The sequence below is a fragment of the Scyliorhinus torazame genome, chromosome 4 (genome assembly GCF_047496885.1).
Source record: "Scyliorhinus torazame isolate Kashiwa2021f chromosome 4, sScyTor2.1, whole genome shotgun sequence".
In the NCBI taxonomy this organism is placed as follows: Eukaryota; Metazoa; Chordata; class Chondrichthyes; order Carcharhiniformes; family Scyliorhinidae; genus Scyliorhinus; species Scyliorhinus torazame.
The window spans coordinates 210030143-210045129 of record NC_092710.1 but is presented as its reverse complement, the minus strand read 5'-3'; the positions used below and the strand labels follow the sequence as shown (position 1 = coordinate 210045129).

Genomic DNA, 14987 nt, shown 5'->3' with positions numbered 1-14987 from the left:
GCCTTCCCCTGGTGAGCCATCTCCCCCAACAGTATCCAAAACGGTATTCCTGTTTTGGAGGGAGATGACCGCAGGGGACACCTGCACTGCCTTCTTGCTTTTTCTCTGTCTTTTGGTCACCCATTCCCTTTCCCCATCAGCAATCCTAATCTGTGGTGTGACCAATTTGCTAAACGTGCTATCCACGACTTCCTCAGCAGCGCAGATGCTCCAAAGTGAGTCCATCCACAGTTCCAGAGCCGTCATGCAGTCTAACAAGAGCTGCAGCTGGACACACTTCCCGCACGTGAAGGAGCCAGGGACATCATCCACGTCCTTGAGCTCCCACATTGAGCAAGAGGAGCATAACCCGTGTTTCAAAGTTCCCTGGCCTTGTTTCCAGTAGTCTCTGTCAAACACATCCTGGTACAGTTTATGATGATATTTCACTCCCACATTGAAGTCCCAAGACTTTAGACCCATTGAACAACTTGATCATTGTAGATTTTTTAGTGGCATTCCACTCCCACTTCCGGCGCCAGTTTTGCCCCACCCCACAAGCTCCCAAACCCAAATGCTGCTACCCCCAAGTACAAACTATTAACACCCAGGCCATTCTTCTCTCGTGCCTTAGAGACCCACAACCCTGTTATACACGTCCGAGCACTGATGACCATTTCCACCCCAGAGCTCCCGCCTGTTTCAACGAAGTTCGCAGGGCACCAAAAACTGAGGTGTTCGTGAACATCAAAGGAAAATTCAAAAAACCAAAGTCACTCAATAAGGCACAGTTAAATACTGGAGACAGGAAATTCAGCTAGTAAGAAGTGCACATTTTTTGTGGGAAAGTGATGCTCGGCTTTGTTGTCAAGAATCCAGCACCTTCAACATCTATCTGTTGTGCTCATGCATTTTGCTCAAGAGTTGGAGGGCAGTCCCAGGACTGATTCACTGATCGCATTGGCGCACTCTCTGCCCTGGGCGCCAGGGGGCGCTTGCACGTGTCTGTGCTGCGGGAGTGCGAGCAGCGCAAGGAGCAGCAGCCCCTCAGTGTCACTTCAACTCACTGAAGACAGAGAGAGCAAAGTTTGCTGAAGTGAATGAAAGCTCTGGTAATGAAGTAAGAAAATCACAAAACAACAACAAAAATGAAAACGTCTCGTTTACTTGTGTTTGCAGTCACTGCACTGTTATGTTGGCATTGCAGCAGCGGTCAGCAGAGAGGTAAGTGAAAGTTGACAACTATTTTTAGTGAACTGTTACGACTGAGCACTTCATTAGCAGCAACTGCAGTGTCAAACTTTTCACATTTGTATCAGCCTCAGAAATATTCAAGTGCTGTGTATTACATGACAAGCACCGAAACGGTACAGTGTAATCATGTTTGAAATCTAACTTCGTGGAGAATACATACTTAAAGACACCGCTCTGGAGGCAGTTTGGAATAGTCCATTAAAACAATGGGGCTGCAGTAATGCAATGCCACTGTAGTTCTATCCGGTTGCAATCGAACTGTAAGCTAATTTCCAGACTTGAACTTCTTTGAGAAATTAAATATTAACGTGGTGAATATGGTAATTAAAATGTAAGGGTATTGAAGATTAAAGTATTAATCTTCTAGTTCTTTGATAATTAGTAAGTTTGCTAATGTGCTCATTGGCCGATCTACTTGATTGTGGGAAATTGGAATGCTCAAAATCAAAAGTGAATTCTGTAATTTAACAAAAAACACAAATTTCACCCAGTACATTGCGGTGTTCTGAACAATTGAAAATTTATATTTGGGTATTTCATCTTTTTAATGCGGCAGAATTTATAAAATGTCGCAAATCAATAGAGATTTTCAGAGGACAGAGATACAAGCAGAACAAGAGAACAACAAATGTATAACTTAAAAGTATTAAGAGTTTAGAAATCATCGTTGATATTTCTTGTAGTTAATGAAAAGTTTAGTTAAGAAAGCAACAATTACAGATATACTGTAGCATGTAAATTATTCCAGAGATTTGTATAATTTACTTCTGTGGCAGGGCAAAACGTTGGAGAGATTAAATTGGGTTAAATTAATAGAGACACCACTATTTGACACATCATTCTTTGGGGAAATTAGTTTTGTTAGTTCTAATGGGTATGTACAGTGAGTAATTATGTTACTGCAGTACTAATCTAGGGAACACAAATTCAAATCCTGCCATGACAAGTTGAGAATTTCAATTTTAGAAAATCATTGGGATCAGTGATTATGACCATAAAACTGTTGGATTGACAGCAAATCCCAACTCATTCACTAATGCCCGAGAGGAAGCTTAAACCTGCTATCCTTACCCAGTCTGGCCCAGGTCCCAGACCAACCTGATTGACGAGACTGTCCTTCAAAGTGTGTTAAATTGTTACAAAGAATCTACACGGGCTGCAATGGCTCAATGAGATGATCCACCAGCTTCTCAGTTACAACTAGGGTGAGACAATTAATGCTGGCTTGCCAGTGGTGCTCACCCAAGAGCAATTTTTGAAAACGAAAAATTCTGACCACAATCAGCACTGATTTTCTCTTTGACAAGGATTTTTAAAATATTAATTATTTCTGGTCGTGTATAAGTTTTGCATCAAGTAATTTTAATTACTAGTTAGTTCAAAATGTGTATAGCGTTAATACTTGAACATGATGACCTAAAATCAACATTGATACAAATTATTTGATGAAATATTTCAGAATTTCTTCAATATCAAAAGGGAGCATTACTATATATTTAAAAAAATGAATTTATGGGATGTGGGTGTCGATGGTTAGGCCAGCAATTATTGCCCATCCCTAGTTGCCCTTCAGAAGGTGGTGGTGAGTCGCCTTCTTGAACCGCTGCAGCCTTTGCGGTGTGGTACACCCACTGTGCTGTTAGCAAGGGAGTTCCAGGATTTTGTCCCAACGACAATGAGGAAAGGCAATATATTTCCAAGTCAGGGTGGTGAGTGACTTGGAGGGGAACTTCCAAGTGGTGAAGTTCCCAGTTATCTACTGCTCTTGTCCTTCTCGATGTTAGTGATCATTGATTTGGAAGGTGCTGTCTGAGAAACCTTTGTGAGTTCCTGCAGTGCATCTTGTAGATGATAGATAAGGCTGCCACTGTTCGTTGGTGGTGGAGGGTGTGAATGATTGTAGAAGGGGGAGCAATCAAGCGGGCTGCTTTTTACTGGATGGTGTCTAGCATCTTGAGTGATGTTGGAGCTGCACTCATCCAGACAAGTGGAGAGTGTTCCACTGCACTCCTGACTTGTGCCTTGTAGATGGTGGACAGGCTTTGGGAGAGGGGGTCAGGAGGTGAGTTACTCACCGTAGGATTCCTAGCCTTTGACCTGCCCTGGTAGCCACAGTATTAATATGGCTAGTCCATATGATGTATACATATAGCCCACTTGTCTTTTCTCTCTGTACATGTTCATTATGCAATTACTATCTTAATTAAATAGAGTTAAAAGAATCACAGAATCGGGAGGCCATTCAACCCATCATGTCTGCACCGGCTCTCTAAATGAGCATTTCACTCAGTGCCATTTTCCTTCCTATTTCCCATAAACCTGCATGATGTTCCTTTTCCAAATAGCGGTCGAATTCCCTTTTCAATGCCATGATTGAGGCTGCCTGCACTATACCCTGAGACAGTGTATTCCAGACCTTAACCACACTGCGTGAAAATGTGTTTTTTTCTCCTACGACTTTTTCTTTTTCCAATTACTTAAAATCTGTGCTCACTTGTTCTGAATCCTTTCATGAGTGGAAACGGTCTCCCCCCCCCCCCCCCCCACCCCACATCTATGTCCAGACCCCTCATGACTTTCAATCCCACTATCAGATCTCGTCTCGGCCTTCTCTTCTCAAGAAAAACAGTCCTAACTTCTCCAATCCATGCGCATAAATGAAGTTCCTCATCCTTTGAAGCATTTTCGTGAATCTTTTCTGTGCTCTCTCTCCAAAGCCTTCACATCCTTCCTAAAGTGAGGAACCCAGTATTGGATGCAATACTCAACCTGAGGCCAAACTAATGCTTGATACAAGTTCAACATAAAAGATGTATGTTGGTAAGGTTGGCTAAGAAAGAGGTCAGGGGCTTAGAGTCTGAATAGTAACTATTTATTGTAGAACATAACTGTGTACAAATATAACTGACGGTAAGCTTTTTCAGCCCAAGCCATGAGCCATTTACATTCAGACTACACCCAGACAACTAGGCATGTACTTCCCTTTGCATCATCATGTGTGTCATACTGTTTCCCTAGTCCCGCATTAACCCTTTCAGTTTGAACACCCTAACACTACACCTCGCCTCAAGTCTTTATCACAATATATTTACATTTATATTTACTTGTCACCCCCTTCTCCCTGCAAGATCCTGACTCTACATGTTTGAATAGTCAGTAGGTTTCACGACTCTTCCTGATCGGGCTCTTTTGAAGCTTGATTAGTCTCAACTTGGGTCTCTTTGTTATAACTTGCTTGTTCTTCAGTAGAAGCTGCAGTATTTGGTGCTCATTTGTTTGAGGTTCAATGCTTCATCCTTTTATTCCTCTCCTTGCTATTGTACTTTTTGCTATCAATAAATTCCCTTTCATGGCTGGATGTCATGGGTTTATCCTATTTTACTTCAACACGTGGTGGGCCAGTCGCTGACTCTGGGCTACAGCATGCTTCCAGCTGCGCACTGAAAAATGACTTGCCTCCCAATGCGGCCTGGTTACTGCGGCTTGTTTAGAAACTTTAAAAAACTGTTTGCTCACACTTTCTCAATTGTCACTAGGATCTTTGATTGAGCTTTCTGATCAGGGCTTTTAACGAACCTTTGCATGCCATGGTGGAGTCTGCCTTTAGATGCACAGTTGATTTCTTCTCGACCTCGCAGCCTCCACAGGAGCTTTTATGGTGATCTATTGCTGCATGCGTGCATATATCATGTCTTCGGCATGCAAGCACATTCAAATCTCCATAGGAAGGGTGGTGGTCTGGCAGTTTGTGCTGGATTTGGCCTGGCAGTTTGTGCTGGATTTGTACTCTACTTGTGTTCCTTCACTCTAGCCATGGGTCGGATCCAACAGTAACCTGGTGAGGGGTATTGGGCACCTCAACCTTCCTCCACATGCCTTTTCCCATAAGAATCAGGGAGGGGCCCACAACCACCCACAGGGAGCTGGAACATCAGCCAGGCATCCTGGGGCATTCACCCAAGACACTCCGAGGGTGACCACTTCCTATTTCCCAGTGGCCCACCATCTCCAACACATTAGACTGAGGAGGGGGCACCTGCCCCAGAGCAGGAGACCTTTAGCAGGCCAGGGCCCTATAGGCCTCATGACAGGTTACTGGGCAGAACAGTCAGCAGGCTGCCTCAAACTGTGCTGCAGATGTCACAACTGCATCGAAATAAGTGGTAGAATAAGGAAAATTTAAAAGTTTGAATGCACGTTGGTGGCACGAGTATTGACTCATTGTATATACTTTGCACTTTTGTAAATATGTTCTATTTCTTCGTCTCATGGATTCAAAGAATATTCTAGTGATACAATGGTTGCATGAATTCAGGGTGAAACATACTCCCCACCAAGGAACTCGCATCTGGAACTACAGATGCATTGATTCCCACATGATCTCACCACACTGAGTAGGCTTTGTTTTCACATCTGCGCCACAGCAATATCACATAACATGGGTGGCACAGTGGTTAGCACTGCTCATAGTTTCAAAGAACTGGGTTCAGTTTAAGCTTTGAATGACTGTCTGTGCGGAGTTTGCACATTCTCCCTGTGTCTGCATGGGTTTCCTCTGCCTGTTTCAGTTTCCTCCCTCAATCCAGAGATGAGCAAGTTAGGTGTCCTGGCCATGCTAAAAGAACATTGCCCTTAGTGGGGCTAGAGTTTTAGGGCCGGGGAGTGGGCTGAAGTAGGTTGCTCTTTTGGCAGGTCATGCAGACTTGATGGGTCGAATGGCCTCCATTTGCACTGTCGGGATTCCATGGATATGTGAGCATGGTGGCTGGCGAAGATGTGACCATTCAATCTCAAGCAGACATCATGGCCGGGATTCTCCGAGCCCACGCCAGGCCTGAGAATCGGCGGGGGAGGCGCGAGAATCCCACCATGCCGCCGATTCTTTGGCGACCGGAGAATTGGTGGCAATCGCGCCCGCACGGTTGCGGCGCCGGTCAGGGGCCGTTGAAAGCGGCCACCTCGACGATTCTCCGTGCTTGACAGGCCGAGTGCCCGCCAAGTTCTGCCGTGTCTGGCCGATGTGGTTTACATATGGTCCCACCCGGTGGGACCTCGGTGTTCTGGCTGCGGGGACTGTCCTGGTGAGGGGGCAGGGGGATCCGACTCTGGGAGGTGGCTCCATGGTGGCCAGGCCCACGATCGGGGGCTACCGATTGGCGGGCGCGCTCACTCCGGGGGGGGGGGGGGGGGGGGGGGCGCCTATGTTCCTCTGTACTGTGCCCCTGTAGGGCTCCGCAATGTTGTGCAGGGGCAGACGCGGAGACGGCAACCACGGGTATGAACTGGCGCGGAGACGGCCGTCGCGCACATGCGCAGATCTGCGGCAGCCACGCAGAGCCGGCTTTCGACGCTGGAGCAGCACACAGCACTCCGGCGCCGTTCTAGCCACCGAAGAACAGGAGAATTACTGGGCCTGGAGGCCCGTTGACGTCGACGTCGCTCATGCCGGTTTTGACGCCGGCATTAACACTTGGCCGCGATATCGCAGAATCCCGATCCATGTGGGTGAGAGAATCACTCACCAGGCTTATTCTCTGGGTGGATGTTCCCAGGGACATGAATTGCCTATAAAGTATGATTCCATGAGTATGACTATGTCAGGCTGTTCCTTGTCTATCGATGGGGCAGTTCTCCGAAACATGTCACAAGCCCTCAGATGAGGAAGTCTTCAAGGCTGATGGGATTTGGTGTGCCATTGCCGTCTCCATTGTCTCGGTTGGTGCTGGATGGTCTGCCAGATTTAATTCTTTTAGACATTGTAGCGATTTTATACAACTGAGTGGCTTGCCAAGGCATTTCAGAGGGCATTTAAGATTCAACCACATTGCTGTGAGTCTCGGTTTTATGACCATGATTTTGTGATTAGACTAGCTTTTAATTCCAGATTTATTGAATTTGAATTCCACCAGCTGCCATGATGGGATTTGAACTTTCCCCAGAGGATTAACCTTTCCCTCTGAATTACTCGTCCGGTAACATCACTACTGTGCCACTTCCTCCCCTCATTGTGTAGGATGTACACTTGAGATTTGTCCGTGAGGAGTAGACGTAGAACCTTGTGGCTGCTATTCCAGTACCGCTGACTCCAGCATGTAAATATCGGTTTCAAGATTCCAGTGTTCTGTTGTTTAGCCAATAAGCTGCCCTGTCTCTTTTTCAGCTGTGGCTGTGTGGACTTGTGTAATCTATCGGAGAGTTACCTGCAAAAAAAGGAGCTTCATTCCTGTGGATCGGTGAAGGGGGGATGATGGATGGGAGGGAGTGCGAGAGCCATATAGGGATGGGAGCACTGGTCATGGTAGGTTGGGTGGGATATGTTGGGGGGGGGGCGGGGGTGGTGGAACCGGTGGGCGCCAGGTCCCGGAGGGAGACCGTATCCTGTCGGCCATCGGGGTGTTCTATATAAGCGTACTGGGGGTTGGAGTGTAGGAGCTGGACCCTCTCTACCAGAGGATCGGACTTATGGCTCCTGACATGTTTTCTGAGTAGGACTGGCCCCGGTGTCTTCAGCCAGGACGGAAGCGAGGCCCCTGAGGTGGATTTCCTGGGGAAAACAAATAGGCGGTCATGAGGGGAATGATTTGTGGCCGTACAAAGTAGGGATCTAATAGATAGAGTGGAGCGCATCGGGGAGGACCCCCTGCCAGTGAGAAACTGGGAGATTCCTGGACTGTAGGGTCAGTAGGACGGTCATCCAGACCGTCGCGTTCTCCCTCTCCCCCTGTCCGTTTCCCCTGGGGTTATAACTGGTAATCCTGCTCGAGGCGATGCCCTTACTGAGCAGGTACTGACGCAGTTCATCGTGCCTGAACGATGAGCCCCGGTCACTGTGGACATAATTGGGGAAATCAAACAGGGTGAATACACTATGTAGGGCTTTAATGATAGTGGACGTGGTCATGTCAGGGCAAGGGATTGCAGAGGGGAAGCGGGAGAACTCATCAATAATGTTGAGGAAATATGTATTGTGGTTTTTGGAGGGGAGGGGCCCTTTGAAATCGATACTGAGGTTCTCAGAGGGCCAGGATACCTTTACCAGGTGGACATTATCTGGTCGATAGAAGTGCGGTTTACACTCCGCACAGATCTGGCAGTCCCTGGTCATAGCTCTGACCTCCTCGGTGGAGTAGGGTAGTTTGCGGGCCTTGATATAGTGGATAAGCCGGGTGACCCCCGGGTGGCAGAGGTCATCGTGGATAGCCCATAGTCGGTCATCTTGCGCGCTGGCGCATGTGCCGCGGGACAGGGCATCTGGGGGCTGGTTGAGCTTCCCAAGATGATATACTATGTTGTAATTCTAGGTGGAGTGTTCAATCCTCCACCTCAAGATCTTATCGTTCTTGATTTTGCCCCTCTGCCTATTATCGAACATGAAGGCTACCGATCATTGGTCGGTGACGAGGGTAAACCTCCTACCAGCGAGGTAGTGCCTCCAGTGCCGTACGGCTTCTACGATGGCTTGGGCCTCTTTTTCGACTGAGGAGTGCCGAATTTCGGAGGTGGTGAGGGTGCGCGAAAAAAATGCTACCGGTCTGCCTGCTTGGTTGAGGGTGGCGGCGAGAGCGACCTCTGATGCATCGCTCTCCACCTGGAAGGGGCCGTTCTTGTCCACCGCGCACATCGCGGCTTTGGCGATGTCCGCCTTGATGCAGCTGAAGGCCTGGCGGTCCTCGGCCGCCAGTGGGACGATGGTGGCCTTGATTAGTGGGCGGGCTTTGTCCGCATAGTTGGGACCCACTGGGCATAATATGAAAATAACCCGTGGCACCTCTTTAGGGCCTTGGGGCAGTGGGTGAGGGGGAGTTGCAGGAGGGGGCGGATACCGTCAGGGTCGGATCCTAGAACCCCGTTTTCTACTATGTAGCCGAGGATGGCTAGTCTGGTTGTTCGGAAAACACATTTCTCCTTGTTGTACTTGAGGTTTAGGGTTTGGGCCGTTTGGAGAAATCGTGGTCCTGCTGATCATGGCCGCAGATGGTGACATTGTCCAAATACGGAAATGTGGCCCGCAGCCCGTACCGGTCCACCATTCGGTCCATTGTTCTTTGGAACACCGAAACCCCGTTTGTGGCGCCAAAGGGGACCCGGAGGAAGTAGAAAAGGCGGCCGTCTGCCTCAAAAGCCGTGTAGTGGTGGTCCTCCGGGCGGATTGGGAGCTGGTGGTATGCAGACTTCAGATCCACCGTGGAGAACATCCGGTAGTGCGCAATCTGGTCTGCAATCCGGGGAAGCGGGTACGCATCGAGTTGCGTGTACCGGTTTATGGTATGGCTGTAATCTACAACTATCCTGTTCTTTTCCCCGGTCTTGAAGACCCACCACTTGAGCTCTCCAGGGGCTATTGCTGGCCTCGATGACTCCCTCCAGCAAGAGTCGCTGGACCTCGGACCTGATAAAAGTCCTGTCCTGGATGCTATACCGCCTGCTTCTGGTGGCGTCTGGTCTGCAGTCGGCGATGAGGTTTGCGAAGAGTGGGGAGTGTCGACTTTTAGGGTCGCGAGGCTGCATATGGTGAGTGGGGGTAGGGTCCCCCCGACCTTCAGGGTTAGGCTCCTGAGGTTGCATTGGAAATCTAGTCCCAATAGGAGAGGAGCGCAGAAGTCTGGGAGCACATATAATTTAAAATTGGCGTACTCGGCACCCTGTATTGCTAGGGTTGCGGTAGTGCACACTCGGATTTGCACCGAGTGCGACCCAGAGGCGAGGGAGATGGTTTGGTGCGCCGGGAAAATTGGGAGCGAGCAGCGTCTTACCATGTCCGGATGAATGAAGCTCTCTGTGCTCTCGGAGTCGAAAAGGCAAGGCGTCTCGTGCCCGTTTACCCGGGCGGTCATCATGGAGCTCCGGAGGTGCTTGAGTCGTGATTGGTTCAGGGTGACCGCGCTGAGTTGCGAGTAGCCGGCGTGGTCGGAGGTGCTGGGGCGGTTCCACGATGGCTGCCCTTGTTGATCATATGCGTTGAGCGGAGTAGCAGATGACGGCCCCTGTTGGTTGAGCGTGGTGGGCGGTAAGGAAGATGGCATCCAAGATGGCGGCCCCCACGGATAGCACAAGGCTGATGACGCGTCTACAGGGGGGGAAGTCTGCCAGCCGCGTGGGAGAGGTTGGCCAAGCTGGCGGCCTCCGTGAGCCGCACATGCTGTGAGGGCTGGAAGATGGCCGCCCCCATGGATAGCACGAGGCTGATGACGCGTCTACAGGGGGCGGAGTCGGCAGACACGCTGCCACACGGCGGGGTCTGTGGGCCTGTGAGTCTGAGGATCGGGCCTGTGAGTTAGAATTCTTGGACCTGGCCAGGCAAACTTTGGCGAAATGTCCTTTTCTCCCGCAGCTGTTGCAGTTCGCATTACGGGCCGGGCAGTGCTGCCGGGGGTGTTGGGACTGCGAGATAGGCCTTGAAGCAGCGGAGCCAGTGCGAAAAAATTTATTTCGCCGGCTTGCGGATCGACCTCCAGTCGGTCAGGTTTAAGGGCCGATTCCATAGTTGCGTTTAAGTTGATTAAATTGATGCGACCATCAATTCACTCGAGACGGGAGTAGAAGTAAACTGTGAATTTAATTAACTTCGAACAGCCTGCGACTGATCCAATACTGAGAACCACCTCCAGGTCGACTACTCTTTTCCCTCCCTTCAAGGGGAGGAGCCATGGTCGGAGCCCATACAGGCCCCAACATGTTCCCCTCTGGATAATACCATACAATGGCCCATAGGAGGAGCCCACAAGGGCAACAGCATAGCACAGATACAAATACAAGGGCAACAGCACAGATACAAATACAATGGTGGATTATTGGCATAATACATTCACCACAGTGTCACACACAGACACACCCAACACTAGTCGGCAATGACCAAGTTTTGCAGTTTGCTTTTATCCCAGACTTTGTATATTCCTGCAAGGCAAAAATCCACAGATTAGACTGGAACATTGCTCACAAAATATAATTCCTGCTGAGATTATAATCCACTCCCATTATCTCCACAGAAGGTGGCTGTTAGTTTCTGTCTGGCTTTCATGCATTTGAGATGTATTTGTTTGGAAACGGGGTGCAGCTCCATTGCCTCTGCTTTAGCATCACCCACCAGCAAGTCAGTCAGACTAAATGAATTAACATCCTCAGCCATGTTTTGCTTGTATGCCCATTTTTAAACCAACAGGTCTTATTTACAAATTCAGTATGTCTCTATGTAATTCAGGGTTTACCTCCATAATCAAAATTCAGGTGGTAACTATTATAACCCCAGTGCACACCATTAGATTTCCCGTGCCCTCTGGGGAATACGAACAGCCCCGGTAATGGGGCGGGGCTTCCCCTGAACAGGAATAGCCCCTCTAGTATTAAAACCCCAACCTGGGTGCAGGTTGAGGAAGGAGACCCTCTGGGGAGTAGTGGTGTTCGACTATAACAATTAATAAACCTCTTTGTGCTTTTCCAAATGACCGTTTATGTATGGCTGCTTACCTCTGATCTAACACTGGCGATGAGAGTGGGATTCAAGGGAGCTGCCATCGGCACCAGTTGCTACGCGCCCGGTCTCATCAGAGTCCACTGGAAACCATCACAATGCCGCATATCGGGAAGTTGGAGCAATTCGATGCAGGTACGGATGGCTGGGGACAGTACATCGAGAAGACACAGTACTTCTTCCGCACTAATGTGATTATTGGTGACGAGCAGCAGACTGTTACCTTACTGACATCATGTGGGGGGGCCCACGTACAGCATTAATAAAAGCCTACCCCACCTGGACCCTCCAAACACCTGCTCATTCAACTCCCTGGTAGCCTTGGTGGCCGAGCACTTTGACCTGAAGCCTCTGCTGATAGTGCGCTGTTTTAGTTTCCACACAGGCCCAAGGCGAACTTATCAGCAAATTTCTGGCCCACCTCAGGAAACTTGCTGAGACCTCTGAGTTCATCCCAATCCTGGTCGAAGCTTTATGTGACCACTTAATATGTGGGATATGCGATGTAGCCACGCAAAGGAAACTGCTAGCCGAGGCTCATTCAGACTTTCAAAAAAGCAATGGAAATTGCGGTATCCAGGTAAAGTGCTGAACAAGGAGCCGAAGAACTCCAGTGGATGGTGCTTCCCAGTTTAGGACACCAAAACAGGCCCCGCGATCTCCCGTTAGGACCAAAGAACCCATTCCTCAGCACTGGGACACCTACAGGCAAAGGGTGAAATGTGGGAATAGGCCCCCGGGAACACCACCAAAATGTTTCTCCGGATCAGGAGTATGATTACCGGCCTGCAGTGGTTGCAGCGGGACGCAGAAATCCGGGACACACAAGACCCCACGAGGAGACACACACCCACCACACCACCCAGGTGACCTCCCTGTTAGTGACAGGGCCCACTACATGGAGGATGATGACGAATGTTACCAACAACTACATTGCGTAGTGGCACCAACGATTGCGGCCATCCAAATCTCTCGCTCCAGGTGATCAGCCACACGTCCTGCATGGAACCCGACAAGGGGGCTTCCTTGTCCGTCGATTAAATTAGTCGTCACACCTTTAACCATATATGAACCGGAATTCGTCCACTGACTCTTCAGGATACCAACGCGAGGCTAGTGACCTACACAGGAGAGCCTCTCGCGATTGTGGACATGTCCCCGTTGAATAAGGCTGCCAGTCAGCCAATCTATCATTCATCGTTATACATGGGAGTGGCACAAGCCAGTTGGAGTGCAACTGGCTTTGGCACCTTCGCTTAGACTGGCCCGAAGGCAGACTGGCCAGGTTTTCGACTGTATTCCAGGAATGTTTGGGGACCATCAGGGGGGCTGTATCCTGAATAAGTGTGGACCCCATGGCCCAGCCCATGGCCCAGCCAGGCTATGTCTGCCCCACCCCATCCATTCGCCTTTTGTCCAAAGGGAGGTGTGGCGTTGAACCGCATGGAGAACTTGGGGATCATTGGACCAGTATAATTTTCCAACTGGACAGTGCCGGTCATACCGGTAATGAAATCGGAGGGGTAGGTGCGTCTCTGTGAGGATTATAAAATGACAGTATCTGGGAGGCATTGAAGGCATGGTTCGGGGGGAGATCATCTCGTTCAAGGCTCATGGTGACAGGAGGAAGAGAGAGGAATATGGATGATTATTGGATGAGATAGTCGAGGTGGACAGGGATTATTCGAGGGACCCCACCCTAGAGCGATTGGCGAAGAGAAAGAAGTTACAGGGGCAATTCGACAGGCTGACGACAGGAAAGGCTGTTGGGCAGCTATGGAGGGTGAGGGGGTGCAATATGAATATGGAGAGAAGGCGATCTGGATACTAGCCCATTAGCTATGGAGGCAGGTCGCGTCCAGAGAAATCCTGAGAGTACAGACAGGGAAGAGGGAGGTAGTGTTGGAGCTGGGGAGGATAAATGATGCATTCAGGGAGTATTATGGGAAACTGTTCAGGGCTGATCGGAGGTTGAGGAAGGGATATGGAGCAGTTTTTGGACCGGATGGAATTCCCATGGCTGGATGAGGAGAGGAGGCAGGTGCTAGTGGAGACATTAGGGTTGAGAGGGGCGATGGAAAGCATAAGAGGGATGAAGTTGGGGGAAGGCCCAGGGCCGGACGGCTATCCAGTGGAGTTCTGTAAGGAGATTGCAACGGAGTTAGCACCACATTAATTGGGTAAACTAATAGCTATCTTGGGGAGAAAGGAAGAAGATTCACCAACTACTGGGGGGAGGTAAGGAACTAGAAAACAGGGCACCTCTTTTTCCCCTCTGCAACAATTCCCACGTGAACCAAATTCCCAATTACAAACTTTGTTGACATCTCTCTCTGGCAGTCTCCTCTTCTTGCATCCTCTTGTGGGGTTTGAAAAATCTGTCTACTTCTATTGAGCCTCAATAAGTCACTAGTTAGCTTACCTACAGTAATTAACACCTAATGATCCAACTAATTTCAACTGATTGCCAAATTTAATAGATAACTGTCTCTGTCAGGCACCTCATTGTTCAACAAAGCTATTTTACTCACTTTGTGGCTGCAAATTCTATATCAGAGCCTGACGCTTAATCTAAATTCAAAATTGAGAACAAAGTTACCCGAACTTACCATGTGAACCAAATTCCCAACTATACACTCTGTCAATGTCTCATTCTGTAGTCTCCTCTCTGTGCGTCCCCTAACTCCGAGAAAAAATAATTTACTTCTTTATTAATACTCTTGACATTTTTATAGTTTGCCTGAGGATATTTTTAGAGATGAGGCACACCTCGTGATAGAAATTACAACACATGTATGCACAAACACAACACAGAAAAGATTGCTTACATGTGTATATAGATGCAATGATTTATACTGGTATATATTAAATGGATAACTTCTGAAATTTGGCCGGTAAGCAAATATTTTAAGCCCTGTGAGATTTGAGAAGTGTGAGACTGTATCTCTCAATAGGAATCCAAGAATAGCATTTGAATTTTGGGTGACAGTGAGTGATTTCTGGAATCTGTGCAAATACACATGCCTATGTGCATATGGTGTTGGTGAAACTGGAGTTGTTATATTCAAGTTTCACAAAGAGGCTACTATTTAAGTCAATCAAAACTGAAACAATATAAGATCATCCATGCAACTTAACCTTGAAGGTTAGTTATCTGACTTTTAAGTGCATTGAAACCAGGGTGATAAAGCAAAGAGTTTGTGAAACTGAATGGAAATAACATTGAGGTTCACAAGATAACTAGAAGATGAGGAATGTCATTTGGCTCATCTTAATTTATCTATTC

General features: G+C 48.5%; 1 protein-coding gene across 6 annotated transcripts in view; it reads left to right on the top strand.

Moving 5' to 3' along the window:
• The first annotated feature begins 1037 nt into the window (after window positions 1-1037).
• lama2 (laminin, alpha 2) overlaps window positions 1038-14987 on the top strand; it is a 747099-nt gene continuing 733149 nt past the window's right edge. For all 6 annotated transcript variants that reach the window (XM_072499223.1, XM_072499224.1, XM_072499222.1 and 3 more), the window contains exon 1: window positions 1038-1203. In XM_072499223.1, coding sequence (XP_072355324.1) covers window positions 1128-1203 — 76 coding nt within the window. In that variant the 5' untranslated portion in view covers window positions 1038-1127. The remainder of the gene's footprint in view (window positions 1204-14987) is intronic.